A 15,193-nucleotide genomic window follows, 5' to 3' on the forward strand; every position below is an offset into this window, starting at 1 on the left:
CTATTTATGAATGAAGCTGGAAATAATCACTAAGTAGCCAAGCAAAAACTACTAAATAACCTGCTGAAATTAACTACTCGGTTATTATCTCAAAAGCCCATTCAATTGGCCATTTGCTGAATGATAAATATTAGGCAAAAAAATTATTTCAGATTTCAAGAACTGAAAAATATCAGCTAGTAATAAGCTGAAAAGGAATTATGGAACTAAAAAAATTTAGCAACACAAAAATAGATGGATTGTGAACGATGAAAAAAGCAAGTGGAAAACCGACGCCGTTCATTTAAAATAGCAAATCGTCCACTAAACTGCAATTACATGATTTTTTTAACATTTAAATGAGTGGGTTGGTCCAGTTAAGTATAAGGATTAAAACTTTTTCCAACGTGAAGTTTCCGGTATATATGACAGGATTCCAACCCACCGGCTATTGTTGCACACAGTTCCTGGTTGTTAATAGTCTTATTTTTTTAGTGAAAATGAAGACTGCTTTGAAAGTTTTCTTAGTGGCGCTCGCTATTCCAACTATCATGGTAAGTAGTAGAAGTCTACGCCCATAAGAATCGGTTCAATTTTGCCACAAAACATCACTTCTTCAGGGTATGTCGGATGAAATGCAAGAACTAGCCAATCAGTTGCATACCACATGCATTGGAGAAACTGGAGCAGCCGAAGGTAAAATAATCCCCGAATGAGAAAACGTTTATAATTGAAATCCCAATAATAGAAAATTGTATCTGGTTGTGGCAGGGCAGACCTTTTGCTGGCTGAATTTTCAGGAGACTGTCCTAAAAGTTAATTGAAATCTCCCGGCCATATGCCGAAAACGCAAAAAGCCCTTTATCTGATTAAATCTTTATGTCACGCTAAAAGATTATATTCGTTTTTGGGTTTCGGATTGATATTAAATTTATGCCTGAGGAACGCAGACGGTAATAAAAGCTTTTTGCTAGTAATTTCATTTACGACGCTTGTATCAATGTTTTAAATCGATTTTCCTTGAAAGGTCGTTAAATTAAAGTCTGTGAATATTTCGTGTTTTAGATGCTATTACAAACGCAAGAAATGGAGACTTTTCCGAAGCAGACAGTTTCAAATGCTACATAAAGTGTCTTCTGTCCCAAATGGCCATAGTAAGTCAATCGATCTTGAATGCAAATTATTTCTAGAAAACTTCCTGTTCATTTAGATTGACGACAATGATGGAACTATTGATGTGGATGCAATGGTGGCAGTTTTACCTGAAGAAATCCAAGAAGCCACTGAGCCAATTATTAGAAAGTGTGGAAGCATCAGTAAGGCTTAATTGCTTGTTTTATAGGACAGTTTAATTGTTGCTGATTTTTTTCTGCAGTTGGCGCAAATCCTTGCGACAGCGCCTGGCTTACTCATAAGTGCTACTATAAAGAAGGTCCAGAGGTACGCAAGTTATTTTTTAATTAATGAAGTTTAGATGCTGAATTTTACAAAAAATACATCACCTTTTTAGATTTTGACCTCTTGCGTATTTTGATTTATTTCAGCACTATTTCCTCATCTAAGCCAGCCAGCAGCCCGGACTTCCCATTACCGAATATCTACTTTCAGACCTTTCAGATCATGTAATTCGTTATTTAAAAATATAGAGTGCAATTTAAGTCTTCCAAATATAAATAATCCTTACATATATATAGTGTGTTTAATTATTTTAATGCTTCCAAGAACTAACGTCCTAAGAGAAAACAATGTAAGACAGAACGTAACAGAATTGTTTGACTATCTGTTTAAAGAAAATGATGAAATTGAACAACAATTCATAGAAGACCAAGAAGATGGCATCGATGCAGAATTGGCAACAATGCGATAGAATACATCCTCAAGCATCTTGAAAATAAAAAAAGGTCAGGAGCCGTCGAGATAACAAACCAAATGCAAAATACAGAGGAGACAAACTACAAAACGAAATATTAACTCTCTTGTTAAATATAATAAACGAAATATTGTCTCTTAACGAATAATTGTGCCATATCGGAATAGAAAGAATACTGGACAAGCTGAAATTACGGAATAACTGAAATTTGGAGAAAGATTAAAAATATTTTTCATGCTCAGATCAAATTGCAAACAGTTGATGGAAAAGCAAAGAGTAAAACGTTAATTATAAAACTCTTCACATTGTAACATTGTGGGAATTTTGGCAATAACAAGCACAACTTTAATAAAAAAATGCATTTTGTTTTCCTAAAAATATATTTAAAAACGGTTAAATCTTAGCCAATGTTTAACTCTCCTTCAGATTCAACTACTTTAGTCTGGTAAGTATGACATGAAGAGGAAAACTTTATCATTCGATGTAAAACTGAAACGCAACCCTTCACAATTTAATTCATGTTAAATTCGGGAAGATTTGGTGCTGCAATGTCATCTTTAATCTAAATTCTGAATATTTATTAGCCGTACTTGAATATGAAGGTTTTATAATAGAAAATAAGGCCTTAGAAGAAATGAAATTTTTACATATTTACGAGTAACTAGGCTAAGAAATCTAATTAGTATTAATTAAAAATTCTGGAAAATATTGCTGCATTTGCGTTGGAAATTTCGTCCCAAAATTCATGTTTACTGTCGTATTATAGGTGCCAAACGGATGCAATTAAAATTTAATCAATGCCCTCACTAGCTTGATTTAATATTATCAAACTCATTAGCAGCGAGCCTAATAATTGTCTTATACCGCAAGCTAGTAATTTAGTTAGAAAACTTCATTGTCTATCCCCCATATATATTCAGATAAATCATTGTCAGCCGTAAAGGCATCCAATGGCACTGACCACATGGGTTGTAGGCATAATGCTTATTCTGCCTGCCATCCGGGTAAGAATTGCTCATAATTAAAACGCTGATTTGAAAACAGAAGAACAATTACTACCGGCATTTTAGGCATTGTCGGACGAAATGAAAGAACTGGCCCAAATGCTTCATAACACGTGTGTAGCTGAAACAGGAGTAAATGAAGGTATTTTAATTAAACCACCGACAAATCACTCGCTAGCATTTGGAGACGTTTCCAAAAACGTCTGGAATTCCAGTTGCAGCACAACTAATGTCTTTCTGTTGGTGGCTTCAGCAATTTCAAAGTTGGTTTAGTTTTCTTATTTTAGATTTTATCCGGAAAGTGAATGCCGAGAAAATTTTTGCCGATGACGAAAACCTGAAATGCTACATAAAGTGTCTCATGGCCCAGATGGCTTGCGTAAGTAACAGTGTCAAATTTTACACATTAATTAATTGAACGTAAATAATGGAACTTTTTGCTGATAATTTCATTATGAACGTTCCGTTTTGCAATTCGTTATATTCAGAGTAAAAAACACCGACCTTATTATCCATGAAGTACGACTGTTGGTTCTACTTATTGGCTACTGTTGGCTAAGCAAATAAGTGACCACTTTACTACTCAGAGTTTTTGATAAATTTTCCGTTGAAAAATTGAGAATTTTTCTGGAAACAGCAGCACAAAGTAGTGATAATGCTAGCTGAAAAGCTGCAACACCAGTTGCTAGAAAAACCGCAGGTTGAGCAACACGGCCAATTGCAAAATGACAATAATAGAAAATCACCGTGTTATAAATTGGCCATAAAATTATTGTGCACTGTTTTCGAGCTGCATAGACGTCGACACGTTCGAATTTAACAGCTTTCTTTTATACAATTTGCAATCAATGCCATCTGAATGGGAAATGAAACATTTTGAGCCGGTACACGCTGTTATTTGCCTTTAGAATTTTTCAAGTCAGAAAGTTACTTTTAAATTTGTTAGTTCACTTTTCCAAAATGTCTTAAAAATTCTCAGATAGAACAGTTTTTAAGTTAACAGGTTGGTTCCAAAACCATTCTAAATCGATTAGCAGCATCTGACGCTTTATGTAGCCGAAATACCCGAAAATAAAAAAAATCTACATCTATTGCCCAGTTTAAAACATTCGAATTTTACACTTTGAGATTCGTGAAGAACGAATTAAATAATCATGATTCAGCCGATGTACTTTCTAAAACACAAATAACAATTAACTAACGTTTTCCACTTACTGGCGCATTTTAATGTTTAGATTGACGACGACGGAATAATAGATGAAGAAGCAACCATTGCAATTCTTCCGGAAGAATATCAGGCTTTGGCTGCTCCAGTTATTCGTGCTTGTGGCACCAAACGTGAGTATCAAGAGCTTTCTGTTCTTTGTTTTAAAAAACGAAAATAAGTTTACAAATAAAAACAGTAATTAAGCGCTCGGTTCAATTATATGAAATTATGCACGAAGTTGAAGTCTATGTATATTAAGTTTGACTTCTCGAGGTTGGGGAAATGTTTGAAAACTGTGCTCAATTACAGCAGCCAAGCATTTTCAGGTGAATAAACTAATGACCGCAGAAGTAAGCAGGAGCTTTCGAAAGTCTTTAAAATTAGCTGGGTGATTAAAAGTTGAACTACTTGCCGATATTCTGGATGCCTTCTAAACCTTTTTTTTGTATGTTGTATTCCTGTAGACGGAGCAAATCCCTGCGAAAATGCCTGGTTGAGTCATCGCTGCTATGCAGAAATGGAACCTAGCGTAAGTGGCTAAAAAAATTACATGCAAGGAATCAACTGCATAAACTCGACAGTTTTGTAATGAGCCCCAAAAAACGCAATATTTTAAAATTTGAATGATCATAATTTTTATAAGGTGTTAGTCTCGATTTTTTCGAAAAAGGGAGCCTCTCAAATTGCCTTAAATTTTATGTTATTTTCATCGCAAAGAAGCACGAAATGTTTTGAGCTCATTGAAAAACCTACTAGAAAGTTGAGATGGAAATATTCGATATTTTCTGTCCATTTCAAGCGCTTTTTGCGCGGTTTTGATCTTCAATCCAATACATCTTTTTTATTATAGACTTAAGCAGTCTAATATGCATATGGAGGCGCTTGGTGAGTCGAATAGTTTGCATTAGGCTCACAAAACACGCCTGTGACATTTTGAAGAACTTTCCAAAAAATGAGAAATGTTTAAAAATTCCTAGAACTCTCTAATATTTTGATCAGAAGTAAGCGAGAAATGTATCGACCTCATTCAAACACACGCGAGGAGCTTCAGATCAAAAATAATCGACATTTTTTTGTCCATGCTTTTTGAGCGGTCATGATCTTTAACCGGCAATTTGTTCCTTATTATGGACTCAAGCACTCTAATATGCATATAAAGACGCTTTGTAGGTCTAAGGAAAACTATGCATTAAATCTCTCACAATGCTTTAAATTCAATATTATTTTTACGGAAGAAGAGAGAAATGTATCGGGCTCATTGAAAAACACGGAAGAAAGTTAGATCCAGAATAATCGAAAATTTTGGTAAATTTTAAGCGTTTTTTAAGCGGTCACGATTTTTAACTGACAATTTTTACCTTAGATTCAAGTATTCATTTGAGATCACTGTGTAATTTTGAAAATTCCATTTATATACTCTTTGTTTTTCAAGTTTGTAATACATTATTTTCATTATTGCAGGCTTATATGTTAATTTGAGCAAAATTAAGGATGTTCGGTGCTTCTAGCTATTTAAGGATGCTCTGTTAAGACCACACGTACCAAAGTACATTTTATAAGTTACAAATATAATGCATTTTTATGGACAAGTTATTGTAATAAAGTCAAATAAAGATATTACTTGAAATATACCGAATTTTTAGTTGCACATTAACAGCTTACCTTAGTTGTCAGTAAATTCTTACTCACGTTTCCAGCTTTGGCAAGCATTTTTGAAAGTAAATGCATTCATTCTTAAAATCCACAACTCGCTGCAATAAATCTTTACCTTTCCAATTACTTTTTTACACCTTCATTTAGCTTGTAAGAACCCCAAACTTTGATAGTTCATGTGAGTATAAGCATATGTTTCCTTAGGTAAGTAATGACCAAATTCACTTCAATTAGAGATTTTCTGGTATTAAATATATATTATATATAAAAAATATTCAAACCTGCAACTCTTCTACAGGTTTTGCAAAAATTCAATATGGTGAACTATAAAAATTTGCTAAACATACCAGGCTGGCTTGCGAAGGTATCTAGGAAAAAACTAGAGTGGGCAGTGTACGTTTTTCAAATTATAAATTCTTTGATAAAAGCACGTGCAAATAATAAAACCGAGTTCAGCTTAATAAACTTTTAGTGGCGTATTTATAAACATCAAGCTGTGGTTGTTATAACAATTGGAAATTTGGTGTTTATGTGTGATTAGTGCAAAGTCCTCAAAAATTCACGTCCAGGTGATTATTTTCACTTCGCATTTAGGGACTAACCTATGGCAAAACGGACACTTCCAAGGGCAATATCAGGCTGCTATAAATAAAATATCAGCAATATTTTGGTTCTCTTTGGTTGGTTTGTTGAGTTTTTAATTGGTGTGGTGTTTGCAAAGGAATATGTTCAATGTGGATAGGAACAAAGGTAATTGTTGCAAAATGAGCCTACAAGAAACGGCTACTTCACTGAAACTAGCGAATTTCTCGGGCTTTTCTTCGTTTTATCAAGCAATCATAGAAACCCAGAACTTATTAGAAACCATCAAGTTGAGTCCGTTTTAGCGTGTTGTTTTCAACCCATAAACCAAGTCGGATCGTACGAATCAATTTATCGCGTTATAAATGGTACAAATCAAGGAAAATGTAAAAATGCCAGCAGATTTTAAGGGCAGTTGTTTGGACTAAGGTACCGCTCCCACATGCGGGAAAAAAATGTTGGAACAAATAAATCAAAATTATTCATACATGATAAAATGGTTTCATGTGAACAGAAATCTTTCCAAGCAAGAAAAGAAGATAAGACGAGAGGAAAGAGGCGATATTTCCGAAACCCGGATTTTTTGTTTCTGGCTCTCAGATAAAACCATTATTCTCCTGAAATTCCCAATATCTAGGAAAAAATGCGTTTCCAGCTGGTACAAACGTTTTCAGACTATGTTTCCATATGTTTCGTCAAAAACACGTGCTTTTTCCGCTAACATTTTTAATTCATTAAAATGCAAGTGCAAATGTTGAAAGTTGTACAAATAACGAAGTTCATGGCAAAATGTTGGCACTATTAAAAAACGATTGTTTCATTATCGCTGACGATTAAGTTCTCGGTAGGCTAAAGCAAGAAATAATGACTAATTTTATACAACCACCACGTCGTGTTACTCTTCGCGATTAACAGATAATCAACTGAATGGATCCAATCGTGTGAACATCAATAGAACCGGACAATCCGAACGCTACAAAACCGCCAAATCACACTTGGGACGTGCTAATTAAAATATTTGCGTTAAAAACTAATGATATTAGTTATACATCCGTGCGAATTGATTAAATATTTTCCATTAGAAAACACACAAACATATAGAAAGAGTTGTTCGGACCACGTTGACCTAAAGTTGGCAAAAACCTGTAAAAGTTTAGTAACCCAATTAAAATGGAAAAAATTGACCTAGTAATGTAAACGACGCCAAGATAAGTGCCACGACCACCTGGGTAAACGATTTTTGCCAATCTTTTATTACATTCTTAAAATCCATTACATTTCCCACCATTTCGGATGTGACAACATCAATTACCTAAGATCTATTGGTGCATAAGATTACAACAATAATTGAGTGTTTAATAATTTTTAGTGGTGTTTTACATGGTCCGCAAGTGAGACACTAATGACCGGTGCATATTCATTTAAAAAAGTGAATTTGTATTTTGTTACATACCTAATTTTTTTCTGCATTAGAAAGGCGTGTGCAGTTGTGCGTGGTTTGCGACTCAACATTCTGGATAGCTTTCTATAAAGCGGTAAGCTTAGGACTTAGTTGAAGTTGCTTCTTAAACTCATCACGAATCCCTGCTGGATTTCTTTAAAACTTTGCTGAATGATTTTTATCGCCACAAACTTTCATTAATTAAAGTCGCTCCATTCTATTTGAAGTATGGTAGTTTGATTGATTTTTCTCGATTAATGAACTATTAGTTGATTAAATTTAAACATGTGAAGCGGATATGGAGACGATGTTTATTTCTTCACTAGAAGCATAGAATAGTTGTCGATATAGTGGCGGTTTTAGAATGAAAAGATGTGCAATATTTTTGCAAAAAGTATGTATTTATACCGGGATGAGTTTAGGTTAAAAATTGAGAAGATTGCTGTATCAATCAAAACAAGAAAGGGTAATTTTGGAGAGTATTAAAAACCAGTTAAATAAAAACGGTTAGTTACTATTTTTTCATTTCAAAGCGGCGAAATAATTTTCCCTTTTCATTAGAATTAAGCAAGAAATTTGTCCTAAAGGGGAATTGGCAAGCAATCAATTGGCAAAATTTCAATTTTTGCTGTCAGTAAGAAAAGAAATAAGAAAACCGCACATATTACTGCACATTATACGAAGAATTACGCAAACAATCCACGTTATGCAAACCGTCGATTTTCCAGTAACACTTTGACTAAAACTTGAAGTCATGCAAAATTTCAAAATTAGTTTTAATAAGCAGCACATGCATTGAGAACTAAATGTTGCGGGATTGTCCCTATCTAGGATATGAGTTTCCGCAAAACATGCGCAAAGTTTCACATCGACAGATTGTTGGCTAGTTTTACACCTAAAGATTTTCAACTCCAATTATGTTCGTATTATTTAATCAAACTTTTTAGTTGCCATACGCGTTATTAAACGAGCTAAATAGAAGCGAATGTTACACGAAGAGTTTGATTTAAATGTTTCATTGACAAATTAAAAGTGAGTTTAATAAACCTCCGAAATTATACGGATCAGAGAGACTTCAGATATCCAACTTACTGCCGCTTTTACTGTTACCGCAAACTTGCAAAATGCATTAAAAACAGATTGACGAATATTCAATTAGCCAATTATTCTGCTCTGCAGTTATGTTTAGAAGAAGAGCAAATAACCTTCAGTCACTCTTTTCCTGAAATTAGTATCTAACTTCTGAGCTACTGTTTGAAGCTGAATTGATTTCTTTTGGACGAAATAAAAAGAACAACCAAATAAATCATTTTTTTAGGGCTTGAGTGCGAAAAAACAACACTTTTGTCTCCTCTTTTGATGATTTTGTTGAACCAAACTTCATTAATTTTCTGTTTGATTTTCGTCGAGCTTTTTTTGGCCAGAAATTGAACATTTCCTTAACTTAAATTTGTCTACTTTTAGCTCCAAATTCCTTTAAAGTCGTAGGCACTTTGAATTCGAGTCGAGAAAATTTGCTCTTGATCGCAATTGACTATCAATAAGTGTCAAAACAAATCCTCAAAAAGTGAGAAATGTGTTCTCAATTTTCTACATAGAAACAACTCTTCGACATAGTTTTCACATTTAGTCATTTGAAAATTGATTGCGCCAAGTAGAAACATGAAAACATTACACAACATGTAACTAAAAAGCTTCTGAAGTTATGCAACAGCTAAATCATTAGATACTGATTTGTAAATACAATTTTTTTGCCAGCTTCCAAGGTCATTATTAGCTGAAATGTTGCTAAAAATGTTAGAAATACTAATGAAAAAAAAACCGTGTAAAAATCATGCCGATTATTAAACTCTTACAATACACCTGAATGGATTTTTGGGACATCAAGGGTGAACGATTTGCATGTAATGGAGAACATGGCAAATAGCAGGGAACTTAAAGCTAGTGCAGTGCGTTGACTCAGTTTTTTATATCAATTGATTTAGAAACCCATAGATAAATGATCAAAAAAACACACAAATTTAAGTACCCGGAAGTCGAACTAACTGAAAAACGAATTGATGATTTTCCTTAGTTCCTGCATCATAATACCTAATTGAAATATGTAAAGTGGGTACCTACGAATCCAAGCGACTTTGTCCGTGAATCCTTCACACCAATTAATCATTTCCCGGATTATAAATATTAGTAAGCAATGATTAATGTGAACGGCATGGATTTGAATTCTATTGTAGTTTGTTAACCCAAAAGCCCAACGAATCAACCTATTGAAGAACATTGTCTTCAGAACTTACTGCACTATTGACATGTTCGATGATATTCGTCACGGTCCGTTACCAAAAAGAAATGATTTCTCGATATTCCCGAGATTTCACCTGAAACCGTAACATTCTTCTAAACGGTCATCTTGGCCATAAACCGCGAATAAAATACAAACATTCGAAAGAAAGCCAACTGAAATTAGTTGCCTGTATCGAATGGCGCAAACCTGCTAACCGAAATGTTTACTTCAGATATTGGACAATTTGTTACTTAAAAATCGCACGCTCGATTATAAAATTGGTAAATTCGTTGAAAACAGCTAAAGCTTTTAGGTTGGTCATGTTCAATTTGTCATTTTCCTCACAGATCGGAATTGCAACGCCCGAACATTACTAAACTTTATTTGTTTATTCAACTAATTTCATTCTATTTTCCATAGAGCAAACGTTCCCTGAAACTACTGACTTTTGATAATGATTTTTTCCAGTGTTTACGTCTTATTTCAGCTTTAAACAGATCATTTCAATTGACAGGCTCTAAAGTAGAATTTAAGGGTGTGATGGGTCTTGGGGTGCTTACTTTGGCCAATAAAATTTAATGAAATCCATTTTGCTAAGCAGCAGTCCTGTTTTTTTAACTACCAAGCGCCAGGTGTTTAAACTAAATGAATTTGAGGCGTTAAATCCAGCATTTTCATAAACAGCTAATTAATTGCTTATGTCAATCAATCGCTCATTAGAAGCCCGCAAAATAAAAACAATGTATGGATGGAACTTGCGGATAACTAGCTGCGATTAGGAACAAAGGCTTTATAGTATGCAACTAGCTTAGTTTTGGCTCGCTTTTGGAATAATGAGCATTTGCCGGTTTTTTCACATTCAGATAACCTTTTTCTAATTTTAGGCCGCAAGACGTAATATTTAGCAGTTAATGTTAATATGGATGATAGTGCTTCCGATGAGTTCAAGAATAAACCAGAGCATCCTAGGTCGAAAGCCAATTTTTTATCCAACCTATTTTTCTGGTAAGTTCTACATACACAAAAATACCAGCTCATATCAGAAAGATTGAAAATCTGCATCAAACCAAGTTGCGGTTAAAGCCTCTTTATGTAAAGGCACTCATCCCTTGCATGTTCATTTAGTTATTACGCCGTCGTCGCTAGGAATTTGGGGTTTTAGCCGAGGGAACAACTTTGAAGATGCTAGTTATCCGTGCTGGCGAAACGTCAGGACCGAATTCCCACCTACGACAGCTTGATAACGCAGAAACCATTAAGTGCACAATTAATTAATATGTATTTCTGTTAACGTTTCGCTTCCAACTACTGCAAGCATTCTCTAACGCACAATTGAATCTGAAGGTAACTTAAGAGCCCTAAACAATTTCGAAAATTGCACATTTCATGGCTCACTTTCGATTTGTTTTTCCAACTTTGCTTGTGACAAACTTCTAGCGGAACAAAAACTTGTTAATTTTGCTGCCTGTTAATGAACGACAAGCACTTTCGGGCCCATAGAGCCTAAACAAACAAAGTGAAATATTCCTGTTGTTCTAGTTGGGGCCTCCCAATATTTTACAAGGGCTGGATAAAAGATTACAACGAAGACGATTTATGCAAGCCACTGAGAGAGCACGAGTCGCATAAACTTGGAGACAAATTGGAAGAGGAATGGAAACTGGAACGATTGAATCATACAGAGCCGTTGCTCTTAAGAGCCCTGTGGAGGATGTTTCGGAAGGACATTCTGCTGTATGGACTCATTTTGTTCGTCCAGGAATTCGTTTTAGGGTATGCAATACTGATTAGATTGTTTTCAGTTGCTTCCAGCCAGTTGCTTAGATTCCAACAGACGGGCTTTTTATGACTACATCCATGTTAAGAATTCAGTATAAAATTGCATTTTAGACAGATTGTTGAGGAAAATTACTTTGATAAATTAAAATGTGCAGTGATTTAAGCCGTTTCCAACCAATCATTTTAGGCACTATTTTTTTCTCAGTTATTATTTTTAATAAGTTTATACTTTAATTTTAAACTGTTCTTTCCAGATTATCTCAACCTCTGGCCTTGGGCAAACTGATGAATTACTACTCGCCAAGTCACACCACAGTCACGTTGCAAGAAGCGTACTTTTACGCAGGAATTTTAATATTTACTTCCTTTCTTTCCGTTGTTGTTGCACACAGCTACATGCTGGCGTGCCATCATCTGGGCATGAAAATGCGGATCGCTTGTTGCTCACTTATATACAGGTTTGTATTTTTCTTTGGATCCCTAAGTTTACAGTTTTATTGGAAAATCCTTGCCCATTTATCAGCAGCGAACGGGAAGAATTGGCTCAGACACGAAGCTTGGGTTCGAAATCATATGCAGGACAGAATGCTCAAATGTTTGATAATTAATTGCCGCAAAAGTGGAGGAAATTAAGCAAAATCCTTTCTTTGGGATATGAATAGGAAGATTAATAAATCCTGCCTTCAGTCGAGCGTTTAAGTTTAAACTTTTCGACCAGAATGTTCTTGCCAAATTTTTCTTCGTTCGGATTGAACTTAATTCTGTTTCTTGACCTACATAAGAAGCTGCAAATGATGGCAAATAATTGAGTGTTTAATTGGGGAAAACACACAAAGGAATGAAAAACGAGCCTACAAAAGTGCAAAGGAGAAGCGATTAAATACAAGTTTGAATTCGCTAAAATTTTAAGTAAACCTCCTAAGGGCAATTTAATAACAGCGGTAGAATCAAATTCAAGACTGTTAAAGCAAAAATGACCATTAACTTCAATCCTTTAATATTGCCATAAAAATAGTCTATTTCACTTGTGGAACTCACCTTATAACCTGCACCCTTACAAGCTGTTTGTCTGGGCTCTTTTACAGCTTTTTCTCTATTGAAAGTAGTCTGCAATTTTTCAGTTTCCAATTGCAAATAAACGAACCTGCACGACACTGAATGCAATTTATTAACCACTTTAAATAATTCCAAGATCTAAATGAACACTTACCAGCCCCACTTTTGCTGATTAAAGTCTCCATTGAATTATGAACATTCCCAGCAAAATTTAGATTTAATTTAAGGCACCGGTAAAGTAAATTCGATGTTTACCCCATGACCATTTAGTGGAAGTTGTCATCAAACTTTCAACCCTGTATCACCACCTGTGTGGAATTAAAGGTTCTAAGTTTGACTAGTTAGGGAAAACTGACGGACCCAACTGTTGGAACTGTAAACCCTTTTGGGGCTGGGATTCCAATGAAATCAAATGAAAGTTATTTATTCTGGAGAAAATTAAAGTAATTACTATTTGAACAAAGATTCGTTAACTCTCATTCCATTAACTAGTTTATCGAAAGATTTTTGTCTATTTACCTTAAAAATGAACTCCCTTGCAGAAAAACTCTGAAACTGAGCAAAACTGCGCTAGTTGAAACAACCATTGGCCAGATGATCAACTTACTATCGAACGATGTGGCCAGATTCGATAACTGCATAAGATATTTACACTATCTTTGGATCGCACCGCTGGAAACAGTCCTCATCATGTACCTGCTCTATTACAATGTTGGGTTCACTTCGTTGTCTGGATTTCTGCTCATCGTCGTATTTATGCCTCTACAGAGTAAGTGCTCAGTTTTGCTCTTAGTGAGTTTTTCCGGCTGAACCTTTAAAATTTTAGTGATCTTGGGCAAATTGGCTTCAAAGTTCCGTCTAAGAACTGCAGTCAAAACCGATGAACGAGTGAGGAACATGAGCGAAATCATCTCCGGAGTTCAAGTGATCAAAATGTACAACTGGGAAAAATACTTCACAGGCCTCATAGGCATTATTAGAAAGTACGAGCATTTTATGCGTGAAAACTCAGTTGAAACTAAACATCCAATTACAGTTTAGAAATCAGGCAAATCCGGCTAGCGTCCTACATCCGAGCGCTGCACGTTTCATTCAGCAAGTTCATCACCAGAACCTCGATTTTCCTCTGCATCCTGGCCTACACCCTGACTGGTAACCGACCAAACGCAGAATTCGTCTACGTCGTTCAGTCCTTCTACAACATCATCAAAACCGCGATGACCAACAACTTTCCTCAAGCCGTCTCAGATGTGGCGGAAACTCTGGTCTCGATCAAGCGAATTGAAATGTTTCTGATGTTCCACGAGGTGAAAACCCCTCAAGTCAAGTACTCGCAGAAGAAAATCATCCACTCAACTCCTCTCCTAAATGCCGCCAGCAAAAAGTCTTCTGGTATTTACCTTTATGATGTGTCGGCCAAATGGAACAGTTTTATGCAGGAAAATACCTTGGCAGGCATTAATTTCAATGTGGGGCCTAAACAGTTGGTTGCAGTGGTCGGATCAGTTGGTTCTGGAAAGACTTCACTCCTACATGTGGTGATGAAGGAACTGGCCATGACCAAAGGAATTCGGGATATTGTAGGGAATATTTCCTACGCCTCCCAAGAACCGTGGCTGTTTGCCGGCACCATTAGGCAGAATATTCTCTTTGGGGAGACCTACGTTCGAAATCGCTATGATCAAGTAATAAGAGTATGCGCTTTGGAGAGAGATTTGGACATTTTACCTTATGGAGACAAGAGCATGATTGGCGACCGGGGCGTTACTCTAAGTGGAGGCCAAAGGGCCCGAATCAACCTGGCTCGAGCAGTATACAAAGAGGCAGACATCTACTTATTAGACGATCCTCTATCGGCAGTAGACACGCATGTGGGAAAGAAGCTGTTTGATGAATGCATATCAGGTACGTTGCCTTCGCAGCTACGCTCTTATTATTTCGAGCCAGTGGGAAATGTTCTTATCATTTTCGACACTGGAGTGCGCTTAATCCAATTACCCTTTTCTCATGACAGTCTGTTGGACTCATTAAATTCTTCCGCTGGAATTATTTGGCATTTGCTTGCGTTCGCTGCAATCGCCTGCGTTATTATTATGTTGCTCGTAAAAGCAAGTAAAAAGCAGACGGACTGGAAAGCAAATAAAAACGTTGTTTGCCATCGGTTAATTAAAAATGAACACAAATTGCAGGAGTCTCTGTTAAGGCCGGGTCACATCTATCCCATCCGATCTGAGAGCAAAATAGTACTGGACTTTCAACGCCGTAGTTCACATCTTTCCGCTACCTGCCCGATCCGTCTCCGTTTTTGAATCCGATCATGTTCCGATTTTGCTGGCTATTC

The 15,193-nt window shown here is 35.8% G+C and overlaps 2 protein-coding genes across 5 annotated transcripts in view; both read left to right on the top strand.

Moving 5' to 3' along the window:
• Window positions 1–179: 179 nt before the first annotated feature.
• Window positions 180–5,689, top strand: LOC109537273. The gene is made up of 12 exons (XM_048664723.1): window positions 180–533; window positions 600–675; window positions 1,045–1,133; window positions 1,190–1,295; window positions 1,355–1,419; window positions 2,770–2,779; window positions 2,825–2,853; window positions 2,920–2,995; window positions 3,141–3,232; window positions 4,089–4,191; window positions 4,525–4,589; window positions 5,522–5,689. The coding sequence occupies exons 1-12, from the start codon at window positions 339–341 to the stop codon at window positions 5,537–5,539; spliced, it is 924 nt and encodes a 307-aa protein (XP_048520680.1). The 5' UTR covers window positions 180–338; the 3' UTR covers window positions 5,540–5,689.
• Window positions 5,690–6,109: 420 nt separating this feature from the next.
• LOC109537526 (probable multidrug resistance-associated protein lethal(2)03659) overlaps window positions 6,110–15,193 on the top strand; it is an 18,619-nt gene continuing 9,535 nt past the window's right edge. The window contains exons 1-7 of one of the 4 annotated variants that reach the window (XM_048664643.1): window positions 6,110–6,463; window positions 10,902–11,022; window positions 11,557–11,790; window positions 12,051–12,254; window positions 13,395–13,621; window positions 13,679–13,835; window positions 13,889–14,757. In XM_048664643.1, coding sequence (XP_048520600.1) covers window positions 10,937–11,022; window positions 11,557–11,790; window positions 12,051–12,254; window positions 13,395–13,621; window positions 13,679–13,835; window positions 13,889–14,757 — 1,777 coding nt within the window. In that variant the 5' untranslated portion in view covers window positions 6,110–6,463; window positions 10,902–10,936. Of the gene's footprint in view, window positions 6,464–7,422; window positions 7,831–10,901; window positions 11,023–11,556; window positions 11,791–12,050; window positions 12,255–13,394; window positions 13,622–13,678; window positions 13,836–13,888; window positions 14,758–15,193 lie in introns of those variants that run through there. The other 3 variants (XM_019904305.2, XM_019904306.2, XM_048664644.1) reach the window with 3 other exon arrangements.

This window comes from Dendroctonus ponderosae, unplaced genomic scaffold (assembly GCF_020466585.1).
Source record: "Dendroctonus ponderosae isolate FM_Combo_2020 unplaced genomic scaffold, Dpon_F_20191213v2 Dpon_F_20191213_3, whole genome shotgun sequence".
Lineage (NCBI taxonomy): Eukaryota > Metazoa > Arthropoda > Insecta > Coleoptera > Curculionidae > Dendroctonus > Dendroctonus ponderosae.